A 22055-nucleotide genomic window follows, 5' to 3' on the forward strand; every position below is an offset into this window, starting at 1 on the left:
ATTTAATTTCTGCATAAAATATAAAGGAAAATTAAACAAAAATCTATCATAAAGCATTCAATGAAGTATTTTTCTTTCTATATATACTTTTAGCAGCACTTATAATAATACATAACCATGTCAATATAACATATCAGCTGTCCAGCAGATTTAGAAAGAAAAATAGAAATCATAACACAAGAAAAAAGTTATTATAAATACATAAAAATAGAACAGTTACCCTTGGCTTTCTAACCTCCATCTGACATTTAATGGATCTTGAACAGCACATGCAAAAGGCAACTTTTGACAGAAAAAGAGCCAAACCTTCCAAGTGAAGTTAAAAAAACCATCCAACATCATATTTCAAGGATATCCTAAAGCAGTTCATCTTTCTTTTTCAGCCATGCTTATAAAGTTTGTGTAGGCTTCTTATGCTTCCAATTTCCTAGATACAGCTTTAAGAAAATGAAGCATGCCTATTTTCCTTTTGTTCAGAAATCCAAATCCATCTGGAAATAATGCAGATTCATCATCCTTTCCGATACCAAAAAATGATAAAACTCAGCAGTGATGATCATCATCTGTATTGCTGGCAACAAGAATTCTCTTCCATTAGTGCAGCAACCAAGGAAAGGTGAGAAGCAGCTACATATTTAATTTACTTCTCAGCAGGCAGACCTGGAAATCCATAAATGCCGCTGAGATGAGGGACAAAGTGTTTAACCCTTAGCAAAAATAATGTATTCCATCACACATTAAACCTAGCATTAAAGAATTTTAGCAGCTTAAGTCAAGTTACATCCTTATCTTCACCATTGCACTATTATGCATATTCCTTCCTTTTCAGCAACCATGTCTTTGACACAGGTTTTTAAGGAGGTTTTTTTTTTTTACGTCACTGCAGCACCACTAGCAGACTTATCTACAGCATCACCATCCCCACCCCCACCTCCAAATACAGATGAGAGATCTGAGATTCCACTGTAATTGTTCTCTAACTGGTGGCTCAGCCATCAGCTGTTTGATTTTTATTCTTATTCAGAATTCCAGTCCTAGTGCACAAATAATACCCCACGGGAGAGCCTGCTTGTAAAGAATTGTGCTGCACTGCAGTGAAAGGGCATGAAGTCCCATGCAGTCAGGCAGTGCTATGCCAGCAGCACAGCTTTTGCTGGCAGCTCTACCTCAGCAGCAATTATTACCAGGCATAAACATCACCTCAAAAGCAAGATCTGGGAGAGGGAGATTAATAGTAGAGATTTCTCCTTCTTTAATGCTGTACCCTTTCTATTGTTTTAGGTCTTGCTGCTATGTATCTGTTCTTCAGCCAAAAGAAAAAACTAATGCAAAAAAGCACAAATTTGATCTGTACAACACCATAGCTGTATCTTGCTTGAAACTTAAACCACTGCCCATAATCTTACAGACATCTCCCACATACACTGTGATCTAGTGACAATTTTGCAGTCTTTAACTCTTAATTTATAACAAAACTAAGCCCAGAAGCCCTTGGATAATGTTCTGAGGAGGCTACTGACAGGAAATGGAATCACAAAAGTACATCTGTATATTAATGCATCTCTACAGCAATTGATTTGAGTGTGCAGAGCTCACAGAGACAGCACAAAACTTGTCACCAAGGATGCCTTCAGTTCCAGGGGGCACACAGTAAAATTCCCTCCACCATCAAAAAACATTAAGCTCTTCCAAAACTTCTTATTGTAAGCCACCAGAGGTCATTGTAGTGCCACCGGAGGTCAGCACTTCCAGTAGCCTAAGGAAAGTCAGCTTGCACGTTTTGAAGGTATGCCTGGCAGAGGTCCCTCAAGCTCCTTCCTCAACATCCCGTTCTTTCTCGTGTAGTGAATCACATTCTGGCCTCAAACTGAAAAATCTGATGAGAAGTCACACCAGCTAAAATATCTAGTTCAAATCAGGAGTTTGATCTTATGAAAAGTAATGAGTATTAATATAAGATTCTCTCCAATATGATTATTTAAGATAATGAATGCATAATTGCAGAAGTCTAAAACTTTACACCTTTATCAATTAGGACTGAGACTAAATGTTGCTCATTAGGAGTTCTTTACTATGGTGAAAGCTTTTTGAATACTTCTAATGCGATTTTTACCCCACACTAGACACATCCTGTTAGGCTAAGACAGCCAGAGCTGAAAGGGAAAACTCATCAAACCTTGGTGTTCCAGGTGTCATCTCCCTCAGAGGAGTCTAACAAGAGCAGTCAGCAGTGAGTCACCCCATACTGTGGAATAATAGTTTGTACAGGTAATGAAAATATAGCACACTTGGAGCAACTCTAAGACTATATGACAGTAATATTGAAACAGTCAGACACTCTGCAATTGCAGGGTTACAGTATTTCTGTTGCATGCCATTCTGCCTACACCTCCTCTTTCATCAGTACCCCAATTCTCAAGTGATGTTGCCTCTCCAGTTCAGCACCACAGAGAAGCTGAACAAACTATTGAGGCCAGTGATCTGGACAGGCAAAAAAAAACCCCAGTTAGGTGTATAAAAAAGTAAATTTTAAACAGATGGCTGTATTTTTCACCAGAGGCTCTGTTCTTCACAATCAGCAGATCAAACAGAAAAAGGAGAGTGTGTGAACTGTTCTGCTTCCCGCAGTGATACTGACCAGAATCTGCACTTGCACATTGGTGTAAGAAGATCAGGGACTTGCATTCCAGATGCTTCCTCAGCCTCTTTTTCTTTTTTTCTTTTAAAAAAGAATATACTGCTTGACATTAGAAACTCCTAGTGCAGCTATTCATTATTGTACTATATTTGCCCCTGGAAAAATCTCTGATTTTCAAGTTAGCCAGGGGTCTTCCAATTACAAAATCTTTGGGGTATGAATCTAAGTACATAGGAATGCAAAACTGTGCAGTTCCAGTGTCTGTCCTGGATTAGGAGGCCCCAGTAAGAACATAATGTACAAGCAGAATGAACATTCCAGGTCTGTATCTCTGAAGGTGCTCAGAAGACTCAGAGCTTCTCAAAGGCATCACTCCTCCTGCTGCCTCTACCAGTTCAGGGAACTTAAAAGCTGAGGGAATTGAGAGCTGGGATTTAGTGGCTGGATTCACTTGCAACAACCATCACCTGTCCAGCCTGGGAACTGGGTCAAGTTATGACACAAAAAATTCAGGAATAATAATATTTTGCATGACCTTTTTAAAGTTTTCATTACAGTTATTTAAAAAAAAATAATCTCAGAGATCTGAAATAAAACAAAATGTTAGACTGCATTTTCAGAGTCACAAAGGCTGCCAAAGCAATACGGGAAATAAGATAGAAAACAAAAGATCCAGACTAGAGTTTGGCAGAGTCTCCAAAATGTGGAGCTGCTATATGTGAAGAAGTAATGTTAATCTGACAGGACTTCAAATTTGATAAAAGGCTAAAAAGAGCTGAGGGAAACATGAGTGCAGGAGCTTCAAAGGCTGAACAGTGAAGTGAAATCAAATTAATACCTGACTAGACTAGAACACAGAGCAGATGGCTTTTGGGGGAAGCTGTATGTTTGAATTCAAGATGACTGGTAACATTTGAATTCAGAGAGTAAAACTTAAACCTGGAAGTACTGTGTGTGTATATGCAGTCTCAAAAAGAACTCTTGAAATTGTGAACAAATTGATAAAAAAAAAAAAACTCTGTGTCCAAAATCAGCATTGCTGTGGAAACCAGACAGAGGACATTTCAAACAGCTACTAAGAGAGGAAGTTATTATCACACACTTTTCTGAGGAATCTGTAGGAAGAAAGATTAGAGCAATGGCATAATCACTGATTATCACAGGAAACTACCACATAAGAAGTTTCAAAGACGCCCTGCCTCATCATTCTTCTCATCTTTAATGAGAAGGACAGTGTTCTAGGTTGCTTCTTCATGCTAATTTATTCTGTATATATTCATATATATATATGTACAATTGCATTTCTAGAATCTTCTATGAAACTCTAAACTAGTGGATTAGACTGCTGAGTAAAGAAAAGCTCAAGCTTTTAACATGTAACCCTCCAAAAATTAAGTCTTCTGCTGTTCAAGGGCTAAGAACAGTCATTTCAAAACCACAGCACCTTGGCAAAAAGGTAACTTTTGTGTCATTATTTTTGGCTCTTGGATTACCATTTAAAAGCCTGAATCTTAGCACACAGCACTCAATCCTGGGGCAAGCCAAGCATTCAACAGCCACAGAAGCAAGTTAAAGCAGAAGATCCTTTGAAGAATTATGCCCTTACACTAGCTGCAATGTACTGACAGCTAAATTGATCTGATTTATAATTCTTCATGAGTGAAACTGGCAGATAATAATTGGATATATTGTATCCAGTAACACACTACACAGTTACAAAAAGCTTCGAGGCTATTTAGAGGAAGAAGCTAACCCTTCTCATGCTCTTGATGTATAAAATACAACAACTCTTTCACAATTTATTTAGAGAATGGAATTTTCCCCAAGTTCAAAGCAATGTCAGAGTGAGTTAAATCCAGTTAATGGTATTGATTAGTGTTCTATACATTGTCATTCAACAAGGCCACTCACAGCTTTTATCACACTTTGGCGGATAAATATCTCTAACAAAAGATTAGGTTTAATTCTCTAAAAAAAAAGAAAAGAAAAAGAACTAGGCCAGGTTCCCTTTATATTGCCTGCAGAACAGCAGAACCAATGACCTGGATAACACATCCTGAAGAGCACTGAGTAGTCAAAGTGCCATATGAAAGGTCTTAATTTGCTTCAATACCTCACTTCAAAATTCTTTCACTCTCTGCTCCTGACCTGCTTGGCCACTGATTTCCTCCCAGTGAATAGCAAAAGCAAATCTATAGTCACTGCTGGTATGATTGTTTTTCCACCCAACTCTATCATCTCTTATCAGCAATCTGAACAACAGTCTCCATGTTAAAGAACCGGTGCTGAATTTGACAAACAAGGAAAAATATTTCCCTGAGGGGTCATTACAATTCTGTCTTCAGCCCATGTGACTGTGTTGATTTTTCTGACTGTATTTAAAACAAACTCAACAAAGAAACTTAGAGTTTTATAAGGCAACCCAGAAAATAAGTGTAGTGTGAAAACTGGTACAGGAACATCTGGCATTTTAGAATATTAGATTTTACCTCATTTACCTTCAAAGGCAAACTAACCTCTCAACCCACATATAAAACTTCTGAAATTGGCAATGCTTTTTAAAAACAGGGTAACTTATTAGAATCCAACAAGATCTGAGATTATTATTTACAGTAATAATTCTGGATTTGGGGCTGATAACTTTTTTGACATTATAAAAAATATGCTGATTATTTTTTTACTCCATTTATCTACTTTCTATTTGTCATCAAGACAAATATATATACAAAGCATTCATTCTCTGCTATGGGAACATTCATTAGTGCAACGTACTTGAGTTTAAATTAGTCTCATAAGAGTTAAAAGTGTAAGAAATGGAAGACACTATAAACTGAAACAGTACAGTAACCTCTGTTTCAAACATAATTCACAAGCAGTGCCAGCAAACTAAAAGAGAACCACTCTGTTTCAGACTTCATATAACAGGCTAAATTTCCATACTCCTATACTTTAAAGGTTATTAGTTTTCAGTCAACTTTATAAGGGTAAATCAACATTTGTCATGGCAGGAAGCCCAACGTTATTATTTTTATTAGTCTGCTACTTGTTAAATTGGCCCAAGATTAAACACTTGTAATAAATGCCCCCAAAACTTGGAGTTTAATAATAATAAAAAAAAAAAAAAAAAACACAAACAAAAAAAACCAACCCAAAAACTCAAGCTCTGTTCCACAGGATGTTATCAGTATTTAACCTTCAAGCAAGATAAAAAAAACAAAACATAAAAAAGGTTAAAACAGAAAAAACAACCTTACAAGAGTCTCTTAATACAGCAAACACTTAAACTAAAAATAAATTAAGCCAGGCTTCTCAGGTTTTTTCACCTTCAGAGAGACCCTGATCAACTAGATCAACATTCTCAGTTATTACTGGCACTAATAAAGACTGTATTTTTAAATACTTGAAATAGCAGAGAGCCATTGCTTCATAGTATCTTGGAGATATTTCGATTGAGAAATTCTAGAACATTCACTCTTCTAGAGCTGAGACTGGTGGTCAAGAAAAACAAAGTAGGTGGCTCTAAAGCAATTCCAAGTAGAGTTCAGAGTTTCACAAATTTAACTGTAATCATTCACACGAATCCATTCTAAAACCTGGGAGAGGCATGGCACTCCAGCAGCAGAACTGCCAGCAAGGCAAGAAGAATTTATTAAATTACTTATGTAAACTGATATATAAAGGCAACTCGATCAGCCAATAAATTCTGTGTATCAGTGATACAGCTTTCCTTCAAATCCTTTAAAGGTTCCATCCACTACCTGCACTCTTGGATGGCAGCAGGAGGAGGTCTGTTATTCCCCCTTTGCCAGTCTTTGCAAAACCAGCAAGCAAATAAAGCAAAATTGAGGGACATTTTGGTTTAATCACAGTGTTAGAAAGAAAACCAGAAATGATAGGAGGGGTACAATGAAAAGACACAGAGAACTGAAGAGAAGGCTGAGGGGAGACCTTATCACTCTCTACAACTACCTAGAAAGAGGCTGTAGTGAGGTGGGTGTTGGCCTCTTCTCCCAACTAAATAATGTTAGGAGTAGAGGAAGTGGCCTGAAGTTGGCCCTGGGAGGTTTAAACTGGATCTAAAGAAGAATTTATTTACTGAACGAATAGTAAGGCACTGGAACAGGCTTGCCCAAGGAGGTGGTGGAGTCACCATCCCTGGAGACACAAAAATATCACGTACTGTCCCTCAGGACAGTAGTAGGCATGGTTTTTGATGGTTGGCTGATGGTTGGAATTTGGTATCTTAGAGGTCTTTCCCAACTGTGACAATTCTGTGATTCTCAGTTGAAGAAAATCATCTGAAGTGTGCAACATGCTATAGCATCATGTGTTTATCATCCATCAGCTCCTTGCTGCAAAGAGCCTGTCCTCATTAACCACCACTCTTAAAACCTCAGATTTCATTTACGATAGGCAAGATAGAAGCACTGAAGTGTTAGTGGCATAAGAACAAGTTGAATTCAGCTATCTTGACTGACCATACATCCACAATATCCAGAAATCAGTATGTGTACCAGCAGTTAGGAAATGAAGGCAAATTAACAGAAAAAACTTACACTGTGGTGAATTAACACAAGTAACAGAAACTGAAAAATCCAGACAGCTAATGCAGAGTTGATTAAATTCTGCATTTCCTTTCATGACATTAGAAGCTGCTTGTACAGACTACCCAAGAAAGACCTTTTTTATTCTGGAATAAACTGGATATGAAGCTGGACTGTCAATTAACAAGCAGACATCATGCAGCAATTTACTGAGTGGAAAAATAAAGGCAAGCTGTTTGTTTCAAATTGCCATTAAGCAGAACAGATGAGCAGTTTGGGGGGGCTGATATGCCTCCATGTTTAGCTCTCTGCAGTCACACTGCCCATGAGCTTACCCAAAACATATCGAAACTGTGGTTTGCTAATATTTCATTAAAAATGAAGCACATACATTCACGAAGATGAAAGAAAATAAATGACTTGCAGTTTATTTCAATCTTTTGGCCCCTCTCCCTCTGGCTCCATTTCTGGTTCTCATGTTAATGATGTGCCATGCCCCAAAGGCCTGGGGCTTACCCTTCAGGTTAATTTTCCTGCACTCCTCACACCAAATTAAACACGGTCCTGAGCAGAAGGCAGCCTGCACATCAAAACAGTGAGGGCATCACTAGACAACAAAAGACAGCTCTGATTCATATGACTAAGATTTCTACGGCAAAGGAGCTGTAAGCAGACACACAACATACTGCAGATGAAAAGGAATTCTGTGCCAAGGTTGCAGCTTTTACAGCCTAAACCCAGACATTGGATTAGATCCTGTACAGCAGAACAGAACACCCTTTCTCTGAGGAATTCATGTGTTCCTTCCTATGACCACTAAGCATCCATCTGTGATTGTGAAAGCTCCTTCATATCTGTCACCCATCCACTGGCTGTGTTTCATTTTGTTTCCTTTAGAGTGGGTTTGCTTTAACCAGGGGCACAGAGAAAATGGTATGTACCATTGAGAAGATGTGGGGCTTTATTATATCTTAAAGCAAGCAAATTTCAAGTTTTACTGTCTCTGCTTTTGAACTATGAAAAAGATGGAAAAAGCCCAACACCTCTGTACTGTTTAGACACAGAATTACACTACAGTATATTATTTGGGGTATGCAATGATGTATGTAAAAGCCTTATACTGTTTCCTAAATTAACTCATTCCTCAGGCACTGCAGTGTTTTGTTGCCCTGAGAAAGAACAATGAGAACTGGTATCTTGCCTTTTCTCAGAAGCTAGATTTCTGTTGTCTGTATACATTTTGGACATTTTATTTGTCATTGGGCTGGGCTACTTCTATGGAGATTATTCCAGGGAAGCTGGTACAGCTTAAAGAAAGAACTGCAAACTACAAAACATCTGATCTTTTTTGACCTACTGTGGCTTTCCACTTCCACTCTGCCAGCTTCAAGTGAAGAATAAGGAAGAATTGATCTTCACACTGTTATCTGGAGACCTCAAGCTGGAAATTTGGGGGCGTCTCAACAGCACAGTATATGCTCAAGATTTCTGCTGAATTTCATCCCATGTAAGCACTTGATCTTCCAGACTATATTTTTGCATTTGTCCAATATAAAGACTAAAAGATTATTGTTGTATTAAGTCAGAGGAAGTATTTTATAATTATTCTTTCTGATTTAAAACCAAAATACAGCATCTATATAGCACAAAATCTGTTCCATTGCTAACATAAATATTTATGCTCAGTTAGATTATTAAATAAATTAACCAACCTAACATGTTAGCAATTGAAATGAAATTCAGGTTTTCGAAGCCAGAAATTCATAACCCCCATGCAGCAAACTTTTTGGTGCAGTAACACAAAATTGTGGTAGAAGGCGCTCAATAGCTGTATTCAGAGTTGTGAATACTAAAGGGTGGAAGAACATTAATATTAGAGCTTGAAATGAAATGGGGATTTCCTCCCCTCTATACTGATAGACTCCACAGTAATAGGCTGCATACATCTATCTTGATAAAGCCTTTCCCAAAGAGTAGTTTTTATTTCTACTTCATTGAACAAATTTTTGGAGAAGCAAGCGGTCTTTTCATACCTATTTAAGACAAAAAGTAGAATGTTGAGAAATTTATTTTTCACAGTGTTGGAATCTTTGAAACACCCTGAAAGCATAGGGTGCAATTTATTATTCATTTAAATACTAACTGGAAGATTATAAATCCAATTCCCAAGATTATATTCCCAAGTGTTTGCACATTGTAATTTTGATTGATCACACCTGTTACTAGATACTTCCTATGCTCTCAGCTTTCATTTTCTTTGAAATTTGATTATAATTAATCTGCCCTTCTGAACTGAAAGAGAGCAACATTCCAGCTCCTCAGATTTGACAATTTTATTTTTTCACAAATCCACATTCATTCAGTAAAGGCTAAAAACTTATTTCTTTAATATTATAGTTGGTAAAATGAATAAGTACTATCAAGAGAACCATTTGGTATAAACAACTTGCATTTTCGATAGATGGATGTGTACATCTCCTGGGCTGCCCAGGGAAGGGGTGGATTCTCCATCCCTGGAGATATTTAAAAAGAGCCTGGATGTGGCACTCAGTGCCATGGGCTGGGAACTGCAGCAGTAGTGGATCAAGGGTTGGACTTGATGATCTCTGAGGTCCCTTCCAACCCGGCCAATTCTATATATGCACACTCAGGGTGTTACTTTTCAAAACCACACAGATGAAAAAATTCCACTTTCATTAATTGCAATTAATAAATACCTTTATATAAAAGTACACCTAGGAGCAAGAAAGAGCAAGAGTACAGCAGTACAGCACCTTGTAACTAGTTCTTGGCTTAAAAATCATTATTTAATAGGCTCACTTGGCTTATATTACTTCTACTTTAGATTCCTTCAACTGCTAGAGATTATTAATCACTGATGTAGTTGTATTAAATGCACCCAATTTAGTATGCTATCTCCAAGTTACTCAGTAAACAGAAATAATGAATAAGCTAAATATTTAAGTGATAAAAAGTTCCAGCGAGAAATGTTATCCTTCCTCCAGCACACAAAGCAACATTAACCTAATTTATTGAATATTTAAGTCTTTCACAAACATTTGCTCCTGAAACATTCTGTGTATCATAACTTGGAAATGAGTATGTTGAATCTGGGTTATGAATAACATTTTTAACGTCACTTAGATGGATTTCTTACTTTTTGAGAAACTGAGTAGTCAACCTGTTGATAGGGCAGTTTTTGGTTTACAATGCTACCAATTAATTTTTTGGCTTATGACTAATAACGAAAAGACAGATAATGCTTTAAGACACCATTTTCCAGATTTTCTGCCATTTCATGTGTAAGTTTAACAATTTGTAAATGATGTCTAGCACTGGAATAAAGTAAGTTAAAACTACTTTAAACTTCCTCAATTAGCTACTAAAAAAGATTAATTTTAACTCCTTAAAGTGTCAGATGACAAAAAACTAGATTCTTTGTTCCTTGCCTTGTTACAAATGAAAGTTCAACATCCAGAGATCGCAGTAAAGGATGCCAAAATAAGCCACGTATTTTACTCTTCCCCAAAGCCATACAGACCCCACTGTAAAGAAAAAGAAAGTTGCAACTGGACACGAGTCGGTTAAGTACCTCCGTCTCTTTAGCTGGGCTACTCACTGTCTGCACTTCCAAGGCACAATTTGCCCTCTTGACAGACAGGTAGAAAGGATAATCCTTGGCCACCATCGTGGCTGCCGGGGGAGCGGTTTCGGGGGTCACAGCTGATTCTGTCCGAGCACAAAAGGGGAAGACGAAGCCGAACCTCCCCTCCCAGGCACTCGGCAGCGCTGTAACCGAGGCGTCCTGCCCTAGGCTCCGGAGTGCATGTCCCGCAAGAGCTCCTGCGAACGAGTGGAGCAAAACCGGGAGGGGCGCCGAACCCAGGCCGGCCCAGCCGGAGCCGGAACCGCCCCCGGGCGGAGCCCCCGCGGGACGCTGCCCGCCTACCCGGCAGCTGCTCCCCACGCAGCGGTAACCGCAGGTGTTTTACACACGGAAAATTGAACTCGTCGTTCCTGTTTGCTTTTCACGGGGTAACTGCGGTGCAGTGACTGTGGGGCTCTTCAGACAGCCAAGTCCGAGAGAAGTGCAGGGCAGTGGCACCTCCCTTCTGAGTGCAGTGCAAAGAAGGAATGCTGCATCATCTTATGCTGCCACAATAAATATGCATCAATGCTTTTTTTTTTGTTTGTTTGTTTTGGTTTTTTTCCGGTTGGTTGGTTTGGTTGTTTTTTTGGTTGTTTTTTTTTGTTTGTTTGGTTGTTTTTTTCACCCACCCATATTGTGCTTTTTTCTGCCTGGCAAAGAGGAGTTTGTTTCTTGTGTTTCCCAAGTTCTGCTTTTGTTGCTATTGTTTAGTCCAAGAGCTTCCCTGTCTGCACCACTCCTCAGAACTCGCTGAGAAAGAGGAAAAATACCTGTGGGCATTTCAGTGTCTGTGCAGCCAGGATGGGCCTGTTTGATGTCTACCTTAGGACAAAGGTTGTGAAAATTTCCTGAAGAGAGAGGAAGTGTTGGGGGCCCTGTCTGCAATACAGGATTGATCTGACAGAGGGAGGCAAGGAAAAGGAAACTGAGGAGGAAGCTCAACAGGGGGAGGAGGGGAAGGAAAGGTATTTTCAGCCAAAGGAAAGCAGCACAACCAAGAATAAGAGTTTGAAAGAATAAACTGTTTTTCAAGGTAGATTGTATGATGGATGTTGCTTTACCAACATTTATTTTCCTAAAGGTTGATAATCAGATGATTTCTTTAGAATAAACTTAATCAAACGGCAGAGACAATCCTTATTTGGAGGTTTTCCTTTGACTTTACCAATATCCCAAACATGCAGTGTCTCTCAGTTATTCTCCTAGGTCTTTCCAGAAGCAACTGCTGCAGAGGCAGGGATGCTATCCTGTTACACAGACCCCTCTGTATTTTATAGTAGTCTGCTCGTAAAATAAAAGAACCCCACTAGTTTCCCTATCCCACAATTCCTGTTAAGTTTCCAGAACAAAGTTAGCAGTACTTCTAGATGTGCAGTTCTAGAAGAAAAAGTGACATTTGAACATTTGGAGTGTTATATGCAGGATCACTCTCACCCCATCTCCATGGGGACAAGGATGGGACAAGGTTCTCTGAAAGCAGAAGAGTGATGAAGACCCAATGAACAGCTTTCATGTAGAGAACAGTTAAGCAGACAAGACAGGACACTTCAGAGAAGAGAAATCAGAACGATCTACAAACCATGAGTGTCAGAGAAGGAAAACAGGGAATGATTTTTCACTTCATTCAACCAGAGAGAAAAAAAAACTGCATGAGATTAAACCATATGGTGTCAGATTCAGAGCAAAGAAAAAGGAGTTAATCCTTCACATTATATACAATGTTTGTGTTCTATACAGTGGAACCATTTGTCACAAGATGCTGCTACTATGAAATCTTCACAGACACAAGTTCCTGGCTACTGGATCAGTATTTTGGGGAAACACGACAGACTGTTTCTGTTTTGTACTCTTCCCTAAGCATCTCCTCTTGCTGACTGCCACTGGAGATTTGATACAATCTTTGCCACAGCCCCCTTCCTTTCCATATTTCAAAAATTTAAAAAAGGAATTTTGTAATTATAAAATATAAAAATATATTTTAAATATTAAAAGCATTTTATATGAAGACCCTCTATCTCACTTGAGAATTTCTGAAGCTACAATTATTTCATTCACATGAAAGTGTGTTCATTTTTCAACTTCTCTTTAGTGTGACGCTCAGTGGACAGATCTTTGAGAACAACCAGATGATATTGGATGGTTTCTCCTCACATTTCAAACACACCAAAACAACCTTACACAGGTTGTATAAAATGGTCAAGGAACCTCCTGAGAACACTGCAGCTGCTGTGTAACCACATACACCCAAGGACCCTTGACTTCAAAAGCCATCTGTTTATGTTTGTTTATCAATGTGTGCACTAACACCATTTTAAAAATCAGCTTCACTTATATCAGACAAAATGCCTTTACAGCTCTTCCTCAAAGCATTCTAATCCTGTAACATGCTTCACAGCATGAAGTGCACTTCACAAACAGGACAAGAGTGCACTGGCTTGGAGACTGATATAATGAACTTTGGTTTAAACATGCAAAAATACCCAAAATATGTCGAGAGAGGTTCTGGCGTTTCTCCATTAATCAGGCCAGTGCACTTCAGCTTGACAAAGCATTCTTGAGAAGGAAGAGAAAAATATGCCTTTAGAGAAACAGGATTCTTAAAAATAGGCAAGACCTTCATATGAGTAAGTTTTAGAGCATCTCACACTACCAGACAGACTTCTATGAACATCTAAAAATGGAGTCATTAGACTCCCTGAATATTTGTCTAAGTAGAGTTTTACAGCTGAAATTAGCACCTCAAGTCAATTAATGACTAGCACATGCCCTTATAAGTATTACATTATCTGACTGAATAGCATAGTGGTACAATTTCAAATTGCCTCTTGCAGAGGACTGAATTTGTCTGTAGAATGCTATGTGCATTTGTAATCAAAACTATGTCACTTAATTCATGGTATTGAGTTCCATCTGGATTGAGTATCAAAGAACACTTGAAGCCTATTTTGAAAGGTCCTGCAAACTTAGTACTGGTTTACATTTCACTTGTACATTAATTTAGATGGTGAAACAACTGCCTGCAATAGTCACTGTATTGTGTGTGCCTGCCTGCATACCCAAGCAGAGCCAAACATCAGGTCATAAACTTGTAGCTAAGACTCCCTCATAAGCTCCATCTATATAGTTAGAGAAATAAAGGTTTCAGTGATAGCACTAAGGACTCTTGGAAGACTGGAGCCAGTGAGTCCACTCATTTCAAGAACTATACTCAGACTACAAATCTACACTACTACTATAAAAAATCTGAAATGCAAGTAACTTTAAAAAAAAAAAAAATAGTTAAGAAGTAACGATGTTGGTTTGCACAACAGATTGCACAGCAGACCAGTGTATCAATTTTGCCATTTCTAGAACAGGTTTTTTTGTGGGCTTGTTTTTTTCCATTTTTAATCAGTTAGGCCAAAGGTGCAATTTAGTCTGACAGTTACTTTCCTATCAGGGAAAAGTAAACTATTTGGTAACTCTGGAAAGCCCTGCACAAGAAAGGTGCCTGCCACTGTTGACCTCGTTCAGGACTGAGGTTCACTGACACAGTTTTTCCATGACTGACTTGCTCACACCAATGACTTTAGTTAAGTTTCCTCACACATTCAAAAACTAATACTGAAGTAAATATTGAAAAAGCATCTGTCTGCATGGCAAAACTCCTTGAAATATTTAGGTTTTGAACCTTAAAAATATCGTCACATGTGACTATAGTTACTTTTCAGCTTGTTCTATTCTTTGAGATTCAAATAGCTTTGATCAGAGTAATTTTAAAACTAAAATGCAGTTGATTAAAGATTTCTCAAAGGATCCAAAATATGACGGAAAAAGAATATAAAGAAGGGTGAAGTCATTATGGTAAGCATCAGCAATAGGAACTGAAATATTTAATTTAAACATTTAAATAAGGAAAAGCCCATTGGAGTGAAGAATCTTCAGCCACTGAAGTCATGGGCTTTAAAGAGTTCAGTGGAACAGAAAATCACCAATTAAAGCTGAACTCTGCCAAAGGAAGAAAATTCACAAACAGAATGTTTAAAGACTTGAGTTGGTGTTTTCATTGCTTCAAGTTTTATTTTAACATGACCTTTGCCAACACATTTAAACTGCCTTTGGGCAGAAATGCAGAGTTTGTGATTAAACTCAATTATTTTGAGTTGTCTGCACCCAGATCTAGATTACTTTCTTCCTCCTGATATGCTAATGTGACTGCTTTCCCTATTAAAATTCAAAATTTTGCAAAGCTCTTAAAAAAAAAAAAAAAAAAAAAAAAAAATCAGGCACATACAATTAATTTTTGGTAAAATACTGGCATGTCAGGAATTAAGAGACTCCAAACATCTGTCTGCCTGCCACTGCTTTTCTTCCCTCACCCTTCCCTCACACATTCTGTGTCTGAGATGCCCAAGCAGCAGCCTAGAGTTAGTTGCAATTCATTCTATTCATTCATTTTTTTTTAATTAGAATTAGCAAAGCTAGAAAAAAAAACCACCCAACACTACTTCTGTACTTCTCTTGTGATTCATATTTTCTTTTGATCTGTCCATTCTGATGGCCTAGAAATACACACTTTTGCACACAGATACTTTCCTGGTGAAATATATACCTAAGTTGCCAGTAACAAGACAAAAATTCAAGAAAAGATGCTTAAAAAACCCAACAAACCAACTAGACCAGCTATGTTATCACTATCATCTTCAGACATACTATATTCCCAGCTGATTTTAAGAAAAATGCATTAAGAACAATAAATAGCTTATTGCTTTGTTTCCAAAACAGATGAATTACTCTAAGAATATGAAGTTACCCAGTAGTCTGAGTCATCCTCTGAAGTAGCTCTGCTGTCTAGCTAAGTTACTCCAGGTTTATGGAAGGAGTAAAAGATTTAAAGTGTTTTGGAGAGGACAAGACTCTCCTTTACAATTTTAGCTAAGTGCAGAAAGAGTACTTGGTATAATGTTTCTGGAAATTTTACCCACCATAAAAACCTGGAATTAAGTAGAGATACTGCATGCACACTTCAAGGAAAAAAAAAAACCTCTCAGTAGTTTGCACTTTGAGGAATATTCAGGGTTTGCTTATCTCATATATTTCATCCCATAGAGGTAGTTTCACAACAAAACCAAACCAAAACAAAAGCATCAAAAAAACTCAGAAGCCACTGCCTAGCAGAGGTAAAAATTTGCCAGAAATATTCAAGAAAAGCTATTATTCCCACTGCTCTGACACAGCCAGGGAAAGTTAGCCACAGATACACAATTAGTACAGATTAGTTAGTACAGATACACAATTCTGCACTTCCTGAGTATCTCTGAAGCCTCTCTTGAACATACTCCCCATACATCTTCAAGGTAATCATTAGTTTTTTGAGAAAAACAAACCAAATTAAACAAAACCAAACATCAGAATCACATGCAAACAGCCCAATGAAAACTTTTCAAGCAGTCATTTCAACCAAGCACTGTAAATTTAAATCTGCTTGGGAGCTGGGATGCACAAACTGACAGTGATGAGTGAGTAGCTAGAACTGTTAGATAAAGGGTATTCACCAGGCAGTTACACAGCTGTTCATGAAATTGCAATTTCCTCATTGCAAATACGGCTTGTACACATGGTAATGGGAGTTAAAATTTACTAGGCAATAAATTTTAGAGAGAGAACACTTGATTAAACACATTGGTGCTGAGAATTCCAATAAAAATATGATTACAGGATAAGTGAATACCATTAAAAACATTCTCTCAAAACCCACTGCTGTAATTTTTCCAGGTGGAGTCCTAATCCTGGACAGATCAGAGCAGAACAAAGAAACACACCCCTAGGGATCATCTAACATTACAAAACCAAATCCCAAATTTCTATTCTGTCTAGATTCTCCATTTGAAGACTACCTTTAATACAGCTCTTATTTGTGCATCTTAGGCAGTACAATTGAAGGAAAAAATTACATTTCCTTACAGTTATCATGGGCTGTGCTTTGGGATTTGCAGCCGAGATGCCCTGAATCGTTGCCCTCAGTTCTGTCAAATACAATTAATAAACCTGATGGATTCCATTGTCTTCCACTGTGAACCCTGGTATTTCAAAACATCACATTTATACTGAAGTACATTCACATTGAGCTGAGGGACATGATTCTCATGCAAATCATGAATGTTTTATTGTATAAACACACATCCAGCTTGTGAAACTCTCTGCAGGTTTTCAAAGTAAGACATGCATACATTGTTGAAGTTTCTTGATATAAATGTAGCCTGAGGAGCAATTCTGCACTGGGAGACAAACAGATGAAATCAGCTGCCAAGTTGTATTTGGTTTCATTTTGCTAAATTTGTGTAATTTTGATCACTACAGAAAGTACTGGGCACTTAAAGGATGCCCTCTAATAACTGCATTTGCACTGACACAGAAGTACTCCATGAGCTTCCCTCAGGAAGACAAAACTAACCCATTTTTAAAGCTGACTCAGTTGGATTTGGGAGCTGAATAGATTATTCTGCCAGGAAAAAAGCACCAGAACACACTGAAGGTAAATGGTGGCAATGAGCAAAGGTACGAATAAAGACAGGACAGGGAAAAGGCCTGTATTCCTCTAAGAGTTATAAACTGTTAGCTCAGCTTAAGTTGTTTCATTAATTCATACCCAAAGAATAAAGTTTTTTTGGATAAAAATTGTTTATCAGAAGCTTTATTTATTTGTTTTTAAAAACAGACCTACTTGTTTTCATAACAACTGTGCACTGTCATCTTCTAATAAGTTATACTAATTTGAATATCTTGAAATTAAGACAAGATTTGTGATTCTTATATATTCAGAACACAAAACTTGAGACAGATTTCACATCCTCTTAAGTGTGAGGTATATAATTGCCCCCTTTTCTAGACCAATGCCAAGGAGATGCCACCATCACTTTAAACCCCAAGTCAAGAAACTTACAATTCTTTGATACAGATTACAAGGCATCTACAAGAAGGAATGATGATAGCCAACCAAAAATATGAAGCCAGTAAATGGCTTCACATACAATAAGAACAGTCTAATATCTCACCTACAGGAGAACTTGAGATGCCTTCTTTCACACTGCAATACTGACAACCTAGTGCAGAAAACCACCACAAAAACTCCTGAATAAAGTTTTGCAGATCACACAATGTCTTAAAATACAAATTAACTCAGTGATTACCCAAACTGTAATGTTCCACTATTGTGGTCCACTCATTATTTTAGAACTGCTGTCCCAGTAGCACATGCTATGAGATACTGTAAATAAATAAATAAAACCAAAAAAAGCATCAAGAATGAACACAAAAAATTTAAATCATCTTTCTCTTACCCACATCCTCTTCCTATGGGGGGATGGAGGGGAACCATGGTATAGCTTCAAAAAGAAGTGTCCTTGCAAATACCAGTAATGCATCAACAAATGACTGAAGTAATCTATTCCCAGTACCAAGGATGCTGCAGATCTCTTACCATCTATTACTGGCAGTAGCAACAATGGGACTAATCTTAAATAGACAGTTGGAAAGGGATGCAGCACCTTCAAACACACACCAACAACTCACACTGGGACAGATTTTCTTTGTTCACCCTCATTGATCAAGAATCAGGGAACTGAGAAGACATTCCCAGGAATGTTTTACTTCGGGCTACAAAAAATTTTTATTTAGAGTTACAAAGCAACTATCTTCCCAAGTGTAAATACAATAAAGTAACCTTCTATGGTACAGAAGTTACTATAAGAAGTCTTAATTATATCACAGAATGTGAATAAGAAAGTTTTCCTGATTACTTCTTTCTTGGTTGAAGAATGCTAACTATCATTTAGGAAGGCTGCCACCTCTCTGCTCAAGGTGTTAACCATGAATTGCTAGCTGGCAAAAAAACCCCAAACCAACTACATCCTACTTTTACATTATTTCAGTTAACAAATCTCCAACCCCGATCACATGTAAGTGTTCCATTTCCCAGCAACTGTGAATTTCTGACAGGTCTCTAATGACCACAAGTTAACTTTGCCCCAAAAATAGCAGAGATAGCAAATAATGGAAAAGGTCTTATAAAGTAACACCAACCAGCACAGATAAAATATTAGCCATTATTTTAAAAGCTAAGAAACAACTGAAAAATTCGCCAGAAGACAGTATAAAGAGTGTATGACAAAAAGAACTTTTATTTTGGTTTTGTTATGTCTTTTAGACCTAAAGAGAGGGGCAAACCATGAAAGATAAACCCTTGACACACTGAAATCAAAGGAAGTTGTGCCAAAACTCCAATCACCTGTTTCAGAAACACACCGCACTGGTATGAGTAATTTAATTTGAGTTTCAGCAACTTAGGCTAATTTAGAGATACTGATACCAGAAGAAGCTATCAAAGGAAGCCATATTACTGACTTAGCAGTGAGCAAAATCCCTCCTAGGAAAAAAACCAACCAAACAAACAAAAACCAAACCAAAAAAATTATATATATAACAAAATCTCTGCACATGGGAGGAGGGAAATAAAAAACAAAGAAGCTAAAAATAAACTTGCAACCATCCAGAACTGCTAGTGTAGGTTGAAGAAAAAAATATTCTGCCACAGTTGAAAGAGGAAAGGGGAAGTAAAAGATGCAACGGGAGTAAAAAACATGTTTCCCCAGGCTGCAGGATACAGGATCTTAATTTTTACTTCCAGTAATAATTAACAATTAGAAGCACGATACATTCCAGTGCCTGTATACTAACATTAGTCCAGATAAGTAATGAATAGGAAAGAATAATCAAAGTAGCAGGAAAAATAGGAAAAATAACAAGAGCAGAGTGCTGGTATGTGAACATATTGCAATGAAGTCAAAGAAAAAATATTAATCCCGATGATGTACTTTAAGTACATTGTCTGGCACAGGTGTTCTCAGTACATTTTGCACGCTCTCCTTAAATTGACTCCTCCACTTGCCCCTTGAAAAGTAACAGGACAAAGAAGGAGAGAACAGACTGGATATTCAAGACAACTCAAGGGAGTTGCAGTGATAAGCCACAAAGAAAAACCCTGCGTGGTTAGGCCCTGTGGGATGTCCAAGTCATTGCAGTGATGAATCAAAATTGAAAGGCTGAAAGAACAGCTTCCTAAAAGCATAGCTGTATAATAAAGATCGGAATGCACTTCATATCTGGGATACAAAACCAGGTATGTTATTACATACTGTTCCCTGGAATTTGTTTGGCTTGTTTTTGTACAAACATCTAGAGAATACCTGCTTCTGTTGCCTCTGTTCATAACAGCTTCCTGTAAATCTGGTATTTGTATTAAAAGAAAGGATATCTATCCTCCCAAAATGACTGCAGCTTTACCACAATAAGAATCTATCTATTTTGTTAGTTCAGGAAGTTACATTTACTTTAGTACGTGCTATGCAACAGCAGATGTGCATTAAAATGTGTCATTGCAGGATATATTAACCACATCACATGAATAAGTCAAACAGCTGAAATAAGAAGCTACAAAAGACCTTTTTGGACATGAGCAGCCTCCCTGATCTCTATGAAACTAAATCACCTGTCTGATATTACTTGCACATATGGGAAAGACACAATAAGCAGGCAATAGATCTTCTGGATGGTGTAGTCCTGTGGTTTACAGCAGCACACTTGATTCACAACTGCTACCTACCCTACAAGCACTTCACTCTCTTCTCCCCTGCCCCTAAGTTATTCAATTAGATATCAACAGTATAGCTACAACACAATTATGATTCACATATTATTTCCTCAAGATACAGCAGCTCAGGAGGTGGAGGGGACGCAGGTTTGTTTGTGGTGATTGGGTTTGTTGGTTTTTTTAATCCCTGCCTGCTCTCACATTCTTTTTCAACATCTGCAACATTTGAGTTGCAAAATCCTCTAAACTAATCAGCTTCTGATCCATGAAGGTATAATACAATCAAGAAATTCTATCAGCCAATTTCACATTTGCATCCAGACTATGAGAAAACAGTCTGGAGTGAGATATTGCCAGTTTTCAAAAGCAATGGTAACAGAGAGCAACCAAATTAACAAATTGCTACAAAACGACACATTTCTTGCAAAAAGAGAAAAAAGAAAGAGGGAAATCTTTAGGCCAGATGAATCCTTCCTGATGCCATGTCTGGATTTTATGTCCAACTCATCAGGAAAATAACACCAAACACTACGTTGAAAAATTCAGCATTAGAAACACTTGGCAATGTTTCTCACTCTGTATCTAACCTTACAGAAGGATAAAATATCAGTCCAGTGTTACCATCTGACTGTGACCTACCCATCCTTGTAGAGATACCTCTGTAAATGCATTTTGCTAACAAGTAGGCTCAAGAGTCAGACATTCTTTGGAAAAGAAAGGTAAGCAGATTTTACATGGGTAATCCCCAGATTTTAGGGATCGTAGACAACAATAATAAGCAACTGATGTGCTTATTGACAACTTCAGGCTTGTAATTAGAATTTTTTTTCTAAGTTTCCTATAGCCACAAGAAACATCATGGAGATCTCAAAGGCAGTTTTATCTGCCATACCTAATCTCAGGACCACTGTTACAGAACTTTTCCTCTAGTAATTACTAACAGCTGTGCTTGTGAGGTGCCCAATATGTAATTGAACAGTTCACATGAAAGTAAAAAAAAAAAAAAAAAAAAAAAAGAAAAGGATGAAATTCAATACTTCCTTATTATTCACCAGTGGAAAAAAACAAAAAAAAACCCCTACTACTAAAGAATCACTCCTAAGAGTTAATACAGTTGCTTACAGTTTTTTAGACCCTGATATGATTTTTTAAATTTTTTTCCATATGTAAATGAATTCCAATATCTAAGACTACAGCTTCTTTTCTACTGTATTCAGCTCTTATAGGAGAAGGATTATTATGTTGTTTGGAAACCAGGGTGGAAGTTTTTAACGGGCCTTTTCAGGAAGCCTGCATCTGTTTTTTAAACCTCTTCCTTCCTAAACTTGCTAAAGTTGGCCCCAAAAATGTATCAGGAAATAACTGGAGGATGAGGGGGATGGGGGAAGAAACTTTAAAGGCACCTTGTCTTAATTAAATCTAAAAGTGTTACTTCTTCCAGTTCCAGCTGAGTCCTGTATAGCTTTAGCATATCACACCTGACTGGGGGAGGGGATGTGTCAACATTGAGAGTAGGTTCCTATTTCAGCTGCCTCCTCTAATTGGCAGCCTGGAATTAATTAATGAAGTGGGACCAGCACATACTTGAGTGCAGTA

The 22055-nt window shown here is 37.7% G+C and overlaps 1 protein-coding gene across 5 annotated transcripts in view; it reads right to left on the reverse strand.

Annotated features, from left to right (window-relative positions):
* Positions 1-22055, reverse strand: part of ARHGEF3 (Rho guanine nucleotide exchange factor 3) — a 102943-nt gene that overhangs the window by 17580 nt on the left and 63308 nt on the right. The window contains exon 1 of one of the 5 annotated variants that reach the window (XM_071755856.1): positions 10775-11048. The exons of 2 other annotated variants lie outside the window; for them this stretch is intronic. In XM_071755856.1, the coding sequence (XP_071611957.1) occupies positions 10775-10870 (96 nt within the window). In that variant the 5' untranslated portion in view covers positions 10871-11048. Of the gene's footprint in view, positions 1-10774; positions 11049-22055 lie in introns of those variants that run through there. 2 more of the 5 variants (XM_071755855.1, XM_071755854.1) reach the window with 2 other exon arrangements.

Source organism: Heliangelus exortis, chromosome 12, assembly GCF_036169615.1.
Source record: "Heliangelus exortis chromosome 12, bHelExo1.hap1, whole genome shotgun sequence".
NCBI classification, from domain to species: Eukaryota; Metazoa; Chordata; class Aves; order Apodiformes; family Trochilidae; genus Heliangelus; species Heliangelus exortis.